Genomic DNA, 14,504 nt, shown 5'->3' on the forward strand with positions numbered 1-14,504 from the left:
TGAAGCCGCTCTAGGAGGAATACTACACTCTCCATCCTTTGAACTAGAGCTCTGCAGGATATTTTATGATATCCTATATATTTATTTGTGCAGCGTGATTTATTCAGGCCAGCAGCAGCTAATTGCATTTGATACGCTTGAGTGTCTGTACACTACGCCCGTGTTTCCTTTCATTTGTTGGAAAGTTCAGTATTCATTTAATGGTGAAGCTGGCCAGTCTACAGAAAGCTAGTCATTTACCATTTCATCAGTTGTGCGTGTGCTATTTAGATCACAGTTAAGAACATTGAACTCACAGTATATCTCCCACAGATGATTCAAATGCACAGGAAAGTAGGGCGTCAATGATAATACAACAATGCCTCCAGAGTTAGTGTAAGTCAGTTTGTCAGTCCAACACTTAGCTGCAGAGCAAGATATCAATGGCTAATGTGGTGGCCAGTGTTGTGTTTTTTGATGCCCTCCTAATCATTCCTCTTGTGTTGGGCTAAAAGTCCAGGCCAAGATCTGAACCAAGTTAAGCTCAGCGTTCAAGCTTAAACTGATCCATTCATTGACACATGGAAATTACAGGTGCTCCCATACTAATCAACCAATGCTAATTACCTAAACGCAGGAAGTACAGACCCACAAAATAAAACCAATACATATGTTTTCTGGCTGATGCAACAACCTTGTTAACAACCAGAGAGAATAAAGGGACAGTTCCCTTTGTATAATTGGTGTAAAAACATCTAATAGCTGAGAAATAATGACCTCTCTTATAATATAGGGATATACTGCATATATCTGGGGTGTGTGTGTATGTTTGTGTGTGTGCGCGTGTGCACGTCCACTGTCAGTTTCTATTCCTGGGTCAGCCACCCATAAGCAGTATGTCATTACCATGACAACGAGTCCTTACCATCAGTCACTGACAAGCTAACAGCAAGGTGTTCTGAAAGTTTGCAGTATGTGCCCATAGCATCACAGCTTCACCAGTGCACACGTGGGCGATTGGCTTTGTTCGTCTGTTTTTATAGTTTTGTGAACAGGTCAAATTGAGCCACAGAGGTGCTGTCTGGTTGAATAGTTTGAGGACAGGGGTTCCCTACATTCTTGGATGCAGGGACCATTGAATATGAACAAAATGCAGTCTGCTTTGTGCTTCTCCTCATTGTGTCAGGTATCTACCCAGTGGCAATCACTGCATGGACTGGTACTGCAAGCATTGGTCTGATTTTGTACAATTGGTGTTTTCTTTTTTTTTTGCCGAAGCATGTTCGCAACATTTGTCAAATTCTAATGGCCACATTGCAATGAAACAGGAAGAGCACATTCATGCTCCCTCCCAGCAGGCACAAAGCTGGCCACCGACATCATTAGATGTTGGCATTTGATTGAATGTAGGTTGTGACGTCAGTTGATGAAAATTCAGTGTCAGGACAACATGTAATGCCAATGTTAATTTGAAGTAGAATTCTGATGACAGCTGACGTTGAAATTGAAGGTAACCCTGACACAAAAATATCAACATTCTAGTCGTGAGCAAAACCCAACCTCTACTAAACATCACAATGTCAGTTAGTGAATGTTGGGTTTTGACGTCAACCCAATTTTCATTTCCAATTAAAATTACTTAATTAATTAGAGCGGTTAGAGTCAAAAGTCTTTCTGACGTTATACTGACATCCAGTGCCAGGGGGGGTTGGTGGGTAAACCCATCGATGGGTCCATGACTTTTACACTACTTTCAGGACAAACTCCTCTCTTACGATCTCAAAAAAATACATTTACATTGTCAGGTTTAATGATCACTGTTGCCACTAGGGGTCATGATATGATATTTGACTGATATTGGCATATTGTGCGTACAGTGTGGATTTGATTTTCTGCTTTGTACAATTACATCTTTGCATGTTTAAATTTGGATAAGTGTTCGGCCTTGTGCCATACGGCACTTGTCTGAAAGTTTTCCCAACAATAATCCTTCTGCTGGCTTCCATGTGTTGCTGGCAGGCCCTCAGTGATTACGGAGATGAGAGAACAGGGAAGATACAGAGCACTTTGAATAATAGATGTGTAAAAATGGAAAGCAGGTTCCAGTGGGCTTTGGCTGGCAATTATTTTTGGTGGGTGCTGGGCCAATGGTGATGGAGCTTTCTTAGTGAGTCCCAACCAGTAATGATTCAAGTCTCTTCGTAGAAAATTAAATATTATGAAGTGAACTCTGCCAGCTCACGGAGATGATTTAGATAAAGCAATGGCAATGGAAAACAACAATGGAAAGCTGCAGCTACTGGTGCTAAGAAAGGTAATTATGATCTTGCATTATTTAAAACGGCTCTTGGCAACTTAGAACAACCCTGGCTCCTAGAAATTACATTTGTGTACTGCTAAACTTCAACAATCATAACATATGTTGTTAATTTACATACTTGGCAAGTTGTGAATATGTTAATAATACTGTGCATATCAGTAATAAAGAACATATCAGTAAACTCCAATCTTGCAGTATGATGTCCACTCGTACTGACTACAGCATTTAACTTTTTTATCGTTATGTTTCCACACTCACAGCACCTGGTTAAGATTAGGGAAAACACATTATATTCATTAACATTTAAATGTTCTGTAAATGGGATTTTAAACAACAATATAACAGCAAACAACTATTTTCTATGTAAAGATATAGTGGAGCAATGGTGTCCTGAGCAGAGAATGAAATCACAGCCCGTCTGTTATAACCTGAATTACTCCGGTCTTTGGTTTGGTTGCCAGTCTGGGAGAACATACATGTTAGAGCATGTACATGTGCGTGTTTGTGAATGCACGTCCCTCCTATGTTCATAAGCATACAGGCGCCACCCACAGGTGAGATGGCCCAGTGCAGTATGCAGCAGTCATGTGAAAGCGGCCCTCCAGAATTTCCTCCACTGGAGAAACCACTTTTTGGCTAAAAAGGCTCAGACAGAGAGAGCGATAAGACCAGAGCACAGGCGGACTGACCCCAAAATCCGGTTGGCCGGTGGACAGTAAAACATCCAAAAATCTTTTAGCGGCTGCGGCAGTATCTTTACCGGCTCTGTCAGTGTGTTTACCGGCGCTGAATACATAATGTTACATGTCTGTTTTCATTAGTGACGCCTACAGGAGGTATGATAATGTTTGCTGACTTGCTGTTACCCTTATTTTGAATTTGTTTGCTAGCTGACTAACTGTCAGCATAGCATTATAGTAAATGGACTTGCACTTATATAGCACTTTTCTAGTCTTATTAACCACTCAAAGTGCTTGCAACATTCACCCCTCCACTCGCACATTCATACATCAAACCCACACACACAAGAGCCAGGGATCAACCTTCAAATTAGTGGACGACCCTCTCTACCTCCTGAGCCGCAGCCGCCCCCATATCACAGCAATGCAAGCATGATTGTTGGTGCTCTAGTCCGACATCTAGTGGCTGTGGTGATACCATACTATAAAAATACTGCATTAGAGGAACAAGTCTTGCATTCAAATTTTGATTTCAGTGAAATTATCCGCGTTATCAGCAAAAGTTAAAAGAAGGCAGTATGAGCTCTTTCAGTTATTCTATCATATTATTACAGCATGAAAATACATTATTTTAATAGTTCAACCGCTTTAAATACTTGAATCTATAACAATGCATTATATTTCTATAAAATCATCATATGTTTTACATGTATTAAAAACATATTAATCTGAAAAGTAACTAGTAACTATTCAGTAGCTGCCAGATGGTGCAATGTTTCTATGTTTCCCTCTGAAATGTAGTGAAGTAAAAGTATAAAGCAACATTACTCAAGTACAAGTATATCTCAAATTTGACCTTCAGTACTGTACTTAAGTACTTCATTATTATCCACCACTTGCCATGTCGAACACAAAATGGAAAAGGGAAATATTTTATTGAAGCTTCTGAAGCACTCAAATCAACAAATACATGCAGAGCTGAAGTAGATTTTAAGTTTCAGCATCCAGAAGGAGCTCTGTGCTCTTCCTCAGGCAGAAACGCTTCATATCTGCCTTGATTTGTTGCAAAAACGTGCCTCTGACTGACTGTCTCTTGTTACTATTAGTACTATCAGAGTTTTTTAGTGAATGACAGTTTGACTACAGTAACTGGCTGACTTTACCGGCATTGATGAGAGAATCTGCTGAAGGCTCGTAGAGCAAACAGTGCAGTCAGAGTGGAGGAATAGGAGTGGAAAAAAAAAAAAATCACAGAGCAAGATGTCTTATTATTCCTTACAGTCTCTTTCTCTGAACAACCTTCCTCTGGGAGAGTTCAGCTCAGTGGAGATGCTCCATTGCCCTACATCTGCTAACACTCACTGCCAGCCTCGCCTCTGTGGCTCATTCTCATTGTTTCCACCTTCATTCCCTCTTTTCACATGCAAAGACTCTATCTGTGACAGATATTTTACTGTTCTACTATCTTGCTGTCGGCCTCTCTTCTTTCATGCTGACTCCATCTCTGACAATGTCCTCCTTCTGTGTCTGCCTGGCCTGGGGTCATCCGATATGGGTTTCTGGACAGATACAGATATTTTTGGGTCGAGGCAGCAAATAAAAAGCAGCACAAAAGCTGGACTTCATCTTGCAAGCTCAGCTTTCACCTCAAGGTTTTATTCTGGAAAAGCTTTAATAAACGCAGCCAGGTAAAGACACATGCAGGACCAATCACCACGCTCTGAAGGTAGTTTATATAATGACATCACTCGCTGTCTCCTCAAACTCCTACAAGTATTTAATTCCAGACTAAAAATTATACTTTTGTCTTTTGTTCATCTGCTTCTAAATAGTCTTATTAGCTTTTAATATGTTTGCCACATTTTATTTGACCATCAGCAAACGTATAAACTTTTAATACTTTTAAAACTTAAAATATTTTTTTGTAATTTGCAGGTTCAAAATGCATCTTCAAATTCCATTCTGTCTGTGAGGCTTGTCGTGCAACGGACAGCAAGTACAAGCTTACGACACCATTTGCACCAGTTAATAAAATGGAGGAAACATGAAGTGCAATAACAAACCTTCACGAGAAGCTTCATTTTTACTCAGCTTTTACTCCAGTCACATAAATACAACAACAAATATTGTCTCCTACTTAAGGAAAGTATGGCACAGAAATGCTGAAAGGCTGCTTCTTGTGCACTGAGTGGGAGATTTAATGAGGCCACTGAGATAATAGGTAGCTATATGAATTGCCTGTGTGGACAATGTACTAACAAAAAGGACATAACTGTGTAACCAAACAATAAACCAGACATCGCTAAAGCCATAAAGGACTCCATAAGCAGTTAAAAAAGCAACAATCAGAAATCATGAACTGACACTACTGAAGGAGACCAGGAGACAACAAAAGCAGGCACCAGCAAAACAAACTGTGGGACCAAGCAAAAGCCACATTACCACATTGTACTGAAGGCTAATTAATTAAGAGGTTTTAAACTTAGGTTTCAAACTAACAAGTTAACTAAGCAATTCCAAGTGAAACTGGCTGCGACATTGTAGTGGACACCCATAAGGTTCAATCACTGTTCCATCAGTTAACGTACTGTAACTGTACTAAAGAAGTCCACTGGGCCTGACTGTATCTCTGCTCTTCTACGAACAGCTTGTGAGGATGAGCTGACCCCAGCATGGTGTCCCTGCACTCTGGAAAACACTTTTATCACACCAGTCCTGAAGAAGCCTTGCCCTGTCAATGTTTTAAACGTTTTGATTTGAATCATTGAATGCACCCTCACCAAGCAGTTGCTCAGGAACACCTATAACACTGCTTATTCATGCAGTTATCCAATCGTTCAGTCATTCAGTTTAAGTTCACATCAAACATCAGGATGACTTTGACCGTGGCATGATTGTTGGTGGTAGACATGCTGGTTTGAGTACTTCTGAAACTGCTTTTTTTCACATTCAACAGTCCCTAAACTGTATTCAGAGTAGCAGGCTGATTTTTGATAATATTGTACAGTGCACAGATATTTCCCGCCGAATGCAATATTTTTCATAATATCGGACAAAAAAGTGTATTGTGATATTTGGGCTGTGAGAAACAGGGTTATAGTTAAATTATTTTATAACACACTATGGTATGTTGAGGTACTACAAATGGTAAAGTCAGACAGCAGCTCATACTGACAGACTACACCAAGCTATTATTGCGAATACTGGTCTGACGTCAGTCATAAGACTGACATCCTTGTCAGGTAGCTGGCTGTAATCTAATTCCTGTTATAGTTAGCTGTTGTATTAAGAAATACAGGGTTACACTTCACAACAGTCTTGCACATTAATGTTATACCTAGTTGTGGTATTCCTCAAGGCAGCATTCTCAGCCATTGCAAAGCATATTCCCCCAACTGGGAAACATTATTAACCATCACAATGTCAATTAACATTCATATGCTGATGATATGCAATTGTGTATTTCTGGTTTGCCAAATGACTGCAATGCATTTTTTAAAACTAAGTGAGGAAAAAACTGAGATTATTTTATTATGACCCAAAAGCAGGAAGAGATTTGTCTTGCTATGTGAAGCATTATGGGCTGCATGTGTGTGAGAAATGTGCTATTTAAATAAAGTTTAGTTAAATTAGGACTGTGCAAACAGTGTGCCCTTTGGCAGCTACATTAGTCTGTTGGGGACCACATGCTTTACACTATACATGTATGATGTTTAGTATATGCAAATGTTATTCAATTTCTGGGTTTCGTCATGACATATTTAAATATGGAAACCATATTTCTGTTTCTAGTAACTGCAGGACAGTGCAAATAACTGAATTAGGTGCTGGTCATTCTTGTAGAATGATGAGAGAGACAAAAATACCAGAGACTAAATTATGCACATGGAAAAAGCATACTGTAATCTATTCTTACTGGAATTTATTATTCAGAGAAGAGACTAACTTTAACCTTTTCTGAGGCTGGTGGGGGCAGGAGCAGTTGAGCAGATTCTATGTTTCTTGTGTGGAGTCTGTTTCCTGGAACCAAAATAAATAAATAAATTTAAGGTGACAGAGACTGATCAGAGTGTTTCTTTATTCATCATCCTTATCTCCTTATTTGCCTAAGTCAAAGATGCCTAAGAAAACAGAAATTTCCTTTCCTTTACTCTTTGACTTATATTCTTCTCTCCGCATAACACATTTATTGATTCTGCAAATAACATCCTCCTAAAAAGAGAGGTATATGAACATATTTAAATTAAGTACATCTACTGTAAGTGGATCTCACTGTGTTGACTCTGGCCTGCAGAGGCTTAAGGGGTATTTAAAGTTCTGTACTTCAATAAGAGCATATACAATATACCATGCTCTCATACTGTCCCGATCTGATTGCAGACCTGGAAGTTGTGGCCTTATATCTGTTCAAGAGATTCACAAAGTTTAAGGAGACTATATTTTGACATGCTCTCATGTACACAGTCTATTGATATTTTATACAGTAAGTTAAGTAGATGATTGATAAGCGAATTTTGTGATTCCGCTGAAGACATAGAAAAACTGGTGATATTGTCCTGGTATTTGTTTAACAAATTGTCTGACTAAAGGATGATGGCGAGATGGTCCATTATGCTTCACATGGTTATATGTAAGGGTTGTGCCTTTTGTACCACTGGGTGACACTTTCTGGTCAGAAGTCTGCCGGTCTGATAGGCTTTCCAATTGAGTGACATACAAAGTTTGGAATTTTTTTTTTTTTTTTTTTTTTAAATGCCAACTTAGATTACTCAGACATTTTGGGGGAACTGTTTACATTTGACTGTAAGGTTACTTGCTGCCTGGAATGAAAAGTATCTGAGAGAAAATAACTATTTTTGAAACAGCAAATTTGGTGAAGTGCGGATGGAAACTGAGACAAATTATTTCAGGCTTTAAATGTAGTTGTCCAAAGGGTTGTAAAATAATTTAGGAGATGTTCAGAACATTCACCTTGGGCTGTGCTACCTAAAATACATGTTGTGCACTACTGATTAGAAAAAAATAATAAATCAAGAATGTTGTATCAGAGGGTCCAGATGACATTGGTACTGCTGTAGAGGGAGTCAAAGTCCTGACTGCTCTGGGAAATGTTCCATAGATTTACTCCATACTCGTTGGCTTAGCATACATACTGAATCTTGCCTATCCCAAAGAGAAGCACACATGAAGTCCTCTAGAAACTCTTCCCTGAGCTGCCCCCAAAGTGTCACAGTGTCAAGAATAAGCTGTCTCATAAGATGTAAATGATGAGTATCAGAAAGGAAGGTGTAAAACCATGGGCATAAGAGCTGAGTGAGTAAACAGTCCTTAGGTCATGCTAACCTTGTCTACACATACACTGATACAATTTTTATCCTTTATCTAGGCTACTGGCCGTGTCCCTCCCTATACAATTATACATGTGATTTAATCTTTTGTCTCTCCCCAGTTTTAGATAACAGTTGTTCATCCCTCCTCATGCTTCCATTTGTTCCACTTTGGAGGAAAAGCAGCCTGAAGCTTCACAGTGGAGCCTCACTGCACTTCGCAGTCCAAAGTAAAGTGGAGCAGGCAGCCTGTTAGAGGGAACACACAGATCATATCTGCAGCTGCTCGTCCTTCAGCATAAACCTGGCTCATAACTAATTACCAGTAACGGGATTTCAGTGACTACATTATTTCAGAGAGATTATGGACAGTTTTAAGGAGAGATTCACAATTTTTCAAGAATAATAATAATTAGGTGCCCATGTGAAAATTGAAACAGGTTACGTAATCATGTTGGCCATTAAATGACCCTATTCCTATTGTGCTCTGAATGTAAGTCTAAGGGGACAAAATTCCCAATCCAAGTTATGTGCAGAAATGCTTTTTAAACTTTATCCGAAGCCAACGTGAGGCTTCAGGAATCTGTTGATTAAATCAAGTGTGTATCTTCCAAAATACAAAAATCCCTCTTTTTGTTTCCATAGACATAAACAGTTTTCCCTCGTTGATCTAGGGGGGGGGGGGAATTTTCAACTAAAGAGACCACTAAGTTGGAAGACACTTTATTTGATTTACTCAGACAGCTGAAGTCTCATATTAACTTTAGCTAAATAGACATTTTTGCACAGAATGAGGACTGTGGATTTTGTTCCCCACCACTTAAAACCTGTTCAGCATTTATATGGGCACCTTAATATTGTCCTCAGATAAATCTGACAACCCAACCCTATAAATGCTTGAATAATTAAGCCGAAACAGCTGATTAATATCACAGTACATCCTGAATCTAATAATAAAAATGATTACAATAATATAATATCAATAATACCAACACTACCACGACTGCAACTACTGGCAACTGGTTATCTGATGAATGTGAGGCCAATATTCCTAAACCTTCAATGTTACACTTCTGTTGAGGTGGAGTTACTGAAGAAATCCTTACAGGAAGTTTCAGTATTGCAACTATGTTTTATGCTGTTTGACAGCTGATCTTTGCCCCCTGTAGTTTTAATTTGTCACCACTTGTGCCAGGGCTTCTAGCCAGCAGTGCTACTCAACAAGCACAGAAAGATGGGAAGTTCACTAGAGACAGAAAAAAAAAATAATGTCAAACTCAATGCGACAAAGATCGATATAGCTGGAACTTGTGTGGGACAAACTCCAAAAAGGCTGCCTATAATGTAACTCAATCGTTCATTAGTCCCTCCCAGCCTGGAAAACACCCACATTTTTCAAACTGATGCAATCTGTAGTCCCCAGGCTCCGCTGAAATGACCCCGATGACTTCACTATTACAGATTTTCCTTAGCTCCTCCAGAGATACACAGAAGACATTATACAACTGCTCCCACAGGATGAACAGTACTCCTCAAAATTAGTAAACTGATTTTGAGCTTTAAAATCTGTCAAGTTTATGCTGACATTTACTCATTTGGCAGACGCGTTTATCCAAAGCAACTTATAAGTGAGGGACATCACGAAAGCTTCGGTGCAGAAGGGAACCTTGGCGTAACTATAAGTTCTACATCTATTTAATAACAGCAAAGAGATCAGGTTAAGAAGTGCACCGGATGTGCATAGAAAGTGCCAGTTAGACATGTGAGGGCATTAAAGGTGTTAGGAGAGGAGGTGCTCTCGGAAGAAATGAGTCTTCAAGACATTCTTGAGAACAGAGAGGGACGTCCCTGCTCTGACAGCATTCTGCTGGTTCCACCATCGGGGAACCACAGATGAGAACAATCTGGACTGTGATTGCCTTGTGTGCAGGGATGGCAATGTCAGACAACATTCCTTGGAGGAACGCAGTGGCCGAAAGGGAGCATAAGGCTGTATGACTTAGTTCAAGTATAGATGGATGGAGACCCAGGAGTCACTCCGACGGCAAGCATTAGTGACATGAATTTGATTCAGGCGGACATGGGTAGCCAGTGGAGGTCGATGAGAAGGGAAATGACATGTGCCCTTTTGGGCTGATCGAAGACCAGATGGGCTGCTGCATTCTGGACCATCTGCAAGAGTTTCACTGCACTTCTTTAAAGGGAGGCACTAATTTTAGTGGCATGTAGGGCGATAAAATGATAAAACAATCTCTGATTTCTATGAAAAAAACCCCCCACTGTAACAGTGATAAATGAATAGTAGGCTTGGGTTTAACCTTGATACAATCCAGCCAAATATTGTGATATTCATTATCATCGAATATCTGCCGAAACCTAACAAGCAGTAACCAGCTTAGGAACCATTTGTTTTACCCAAACCAATTAGTAGTGACTGAATATTTAGCCCTGTATACAGCAAATTATGACATAACAAATTTACATTTAGGTCTGGTGTGAAATCTGCTTCTAACTCTAAAGCTTTCATATCAGCATTAAGAATTCATATGACAGGAAGAGCCATGATTCCTGACTGCAGAGGTAAATCTCTTCGGGGAGGAGCGATACATCATGATTGGCAAGCTCTGATCTCACGGCATGACATGGCAGTCACGGCTGACAGGAGAGCAGGATGGGATTGAGCGGAATGGGCCACCACCTCACATTTCTGGAAACCAGCCACTCTCACACACAGACACACACACACACTCTGGGGATGAGCCTGGGCGAGCCTAATTAAATACACAAGTGCCGGAGTTCACCGAGAAGAATTAACTTTCAGCGCTGACCTAGTTTAAATGCCTCCTTCTGTTTGTAAAAATAAAAAAAAAATAGCTTTAGCAATTTGAAAAGCTTAAGTGTGACATTCCTTGTTCAGGGATATTAAGTGCTGCGAGAGTGCATTGAAATGTAAATGAAATGTTCCCAAAACAAAACAGAATTGAGGGAATCCCCTGCGCAAGTCGCTGCAGAGAGAGAGAGGGATCCATGGGAATGATGCAGTCATCCCAACAGCATCCATCATACAGTATTAGAGGCAAATCTATAATACGAGACGCCAGTTTGATTGGAGAGCCACAGGCCAGTGGTGAATTAGAGCATGCATAAAGTGCGCAGCAGGGGAACGAGTGACACTCACCACAAGCTGCATGCAATCTGTACTTAAATGTTTGAAATCATCAGTCGGTTTGAATTATTTTCCCATGAACCTTTCAGCGTGATTTTCTTAAAAATAAAACGAAAAAAAAAAAAATCCTCGGAGGAGTCTGGATGACTGACACCATACTGAAACAGGCTGCTGCCACTAAGGAGTCCTCTCATCCACATCCATCATGGCTGCACTACCCTGTCACCACAGACTCATATTTTTAAAGCTGCTTGATGGTGTGAGTCTGCCATTCTGTTTGTGGAATTTCCCTCATGCATGTTTGCTTTACGCATTGTGCTGTACACAGTGTTAATCTACTTAATGTACGGGAGGGGGGGGGGGGGGGGGGGGGGGGGGTGTAAAATCATTTGATGATGCTGCAGCCATTTCCAGCTCATGATGCACTGTACTTTAAATAACATGCAACTATATGTTTGAACCTGGGATTGCAAAGTGTGTGTGTGTGTGTGTGTGTGTGTGTGTGTGTGTGTGTGTGTGTGTGTGTGTGTGTGAAAGAGGGTCATTATGGTCTTCTGTGGATTTGCTGGAAAGTTAATATAAAAGTGTGTATCATGCTGTCACTGTGTACATGATCAAGACACAAATTTCAAATGTCTCGAAAATATGTGTGGATATATATATGAACATAATGTAACTGTATATGTGGATGTATGTGCTGATCCAACTGTTAACCATAACAGCGCTTTACTGTGGGGACATCTAGCATCAGATATAATATTGGATTTTGGAGCATAATGTATACATGCAGGCTATAATCTATACAAAACCAACGTACAAGAAATAATAAAAAAAACAAACAAACAAACAAAAAAAAAAATGTATATATGGGTGTATCTCTTTATGCCAACTATTGTAAATCAAGCCATCTTTGACATCATGAGTACAGATGGCTACATTGTTCAGGTAAAAAAAAAAAAAAAGGATCTGTTTAGGAAAATCACCTACACAGAACACAGTGCATCTCCTTTTGATGTTGACGTTATTCTTGTGAAAACAGAAGTCACATGAAGCCCATCTTAACACGGGAAGACGCACAGTGATGGCTCTCTAGTGACAGTTAAACACAACCACATCTACACCCGACTACATCCTCAGTGTGCTGAAGTATTGATCGCTGGGGTCGCAGAGCGCCTTTGAACGGGAAGCATGCAGCATGGACCCACCTCTACGAAATAGAAACAGGGCAGCAGGCTGACGCTGTCTTTGGTCAGGATCCCCTTCTCTCTCGCAGACATGGTCGGGCCTCCACAGAATATCCACACAGACCAGAGACGTGACGATGGAAGAATGGCTGAGCTCTTCCAGGCTTCCTGCCGGGATCAGGAGCGCTCCATGCCGCTCGCTGGCTGTGTGTGTGTGTGTGTGTGTGTGTGTGTGTGTGTGTATAGCAGGACGCTCAGGACAACAGCCGGACGGTATCCAGCTCCCGACACCCAGATCTGCACGGTCCTTAATCTCTGTGGGGAGAGGATCCCGGACTCGGTTCTGTGCACGTCTTCCGATGAGCTGTCAGGTGGAGAGCGGAGGCACACCGATGGAGCGAGGGAGGGAGGAGAGGGAGCGCAGGCGCACTGAGGAGGGCCGTTGACAGCATATGGTTTCAACCGCTGACACTTAACAATGGACAGATCTGACAGACTAAGGCTGAGCCAACATGTCAGTTTCACACGTTTTTTTTTTGTTTTTTTTTTTTTGTTTTTTTTCAGTACATCATTTCAGCCCATGTGGGCGAACACGCAGGTATCATGAAATCCTTTTGACACGCACCAGTATTCACAGGCCTCTGTCACGACCAGGCAGCCCGATTTTACCTCCACTGTATCAGCAGCAGTGATGAGCACAGGGTCATATCTGGCTCAAACTTTCATCGGGTTTCTCCCTCATCACATCAGCACCGCCGTCACGCTGCCAATCAGAGGCCAATCCACGCGTTTGCTCACACAGTCAATATACTTCCATCCTTGGATCCACGCATCTATGAATATTGACCACACTACAGTTTCTTTTGCCAACATATTTCACTCACTCCTTTTTTCCCCCCCCTAATCCTCTCCAAAAAAAAAAAAAAACAAAAAAAAAAACACCATATGATATTTGTACATCTCTATCTCTCTGTCTCACATGAATAAATCAAATGAAAGTCTGAATTTGTGGAATGAAACTTCACAATTTTGAATGAAGATTAATCCAACTTTTAAAAAGTATATAGGCTATAGTATATATTAAAAAAGTAAATAGACCCAACTAGACCAAGAGTAAAATGGAAAGACTGTGCAAACTATGGTTAAGATAGCAGACGTCTCTTTGTATCTGTCCTGATTTGTCAGGTTTTATAAGTTTACTGACCTGTTTTCAATCCGACCGCACTGACTGTGCCGTTCTAAGCACGTTGTAATCAGTACCACTTTGATTAGGCATGACCGCCAACTTCTATGAGCTCAAGTGCACCTCAGACCGTGTGTGGGTGGACCTACTCCCTCTGCACCAAAATATCACGGCTCCACTCACCTCCAGAAAATTGAGGAACTAGAAATGAGGATCTCCACACTTATCAGATCCAGGAAGTGGAGAAATAAATTGATACCTTCATAGTTCTTGGGCTGGAGGAATGTTCTGTTCTGTTAAGAAGTCCTGAGTCATCATGAACTATACATGTACAGTAGCATGGTCATATATATGATCATTAAATGATTGTTGTCAGATTTGTCATTGCAACCATGTCTCCTACTATATACACTGCCTCATTAAATGGATTTAGCTAGTGCAGTCTGGAGGAAATCTGTCAGTCATAGGGAGGTCAGGTCTAGACTTAAGACTGGAGTTTACATGCTGCAACCTGCATGTGATTAGGTTTAGTCCACAGGGACGTCCACATTAATCAGCATCTCTGTAAACATGTCAGTGTTTGCCAGCCTTCTGATTTTCAAATACAGTCCGTTGATACGATTCCTCTAAAGACAATGAAGTGACATAATAAGAAATACAAACAC

At 40.6% G+C, this 14,504-nt stretch overlaps 1 protein-coding gene across 2 annotated transcripts in view; it reads right to left on the reverse strand.

Annotated features, from left to right (window-relative positions):
• LOC139625523 (phospholipid phosphatase-related protein type 4) overlaps positions 1–14,504 on the reverse strand; it is a 40,005-nt gene that overhangs the window by 23,582 nt on the left and 1,919 nt on the right. The window contains exon 1 of one of the 2 annotated variants that reach the window (XM_071485572.1): positions 12,678–13,156. The exons of the other annotated variant lie outside the window; for it this stretch is intronic. Within the exon in view, the coding sequence (XP_071341673.1) occupies positions 12,678–12,749 (72 nt within the window). The 5' untranslated portion in view covers positions 12,750–13,156. Of the gene's footprint in view, positions 1–12,677; positions 13,157–14,504 lie in introns of those variants that run through there. 2 annotated transcript variants of the gene reach the window in all.

The sequence above is a fragment of the Trachinotus anak genome, unplaced genomic scaffold (assembly GCF_046630095.1).
Source record: "Trachinotus anak isolate AG129_WGS33_773 ecotype Australia unplaced genomic scaffold, CSIRO_AGI_Tana_v1 ptg000009l, whole genome shotgun sequence".
Classification (NCBI taxonomy): Eukaryota; Metazoa; Chordata; class Actinopteri; order Carangiformes; family Carangidae; genus Trachinotus; species Trachinotus anak.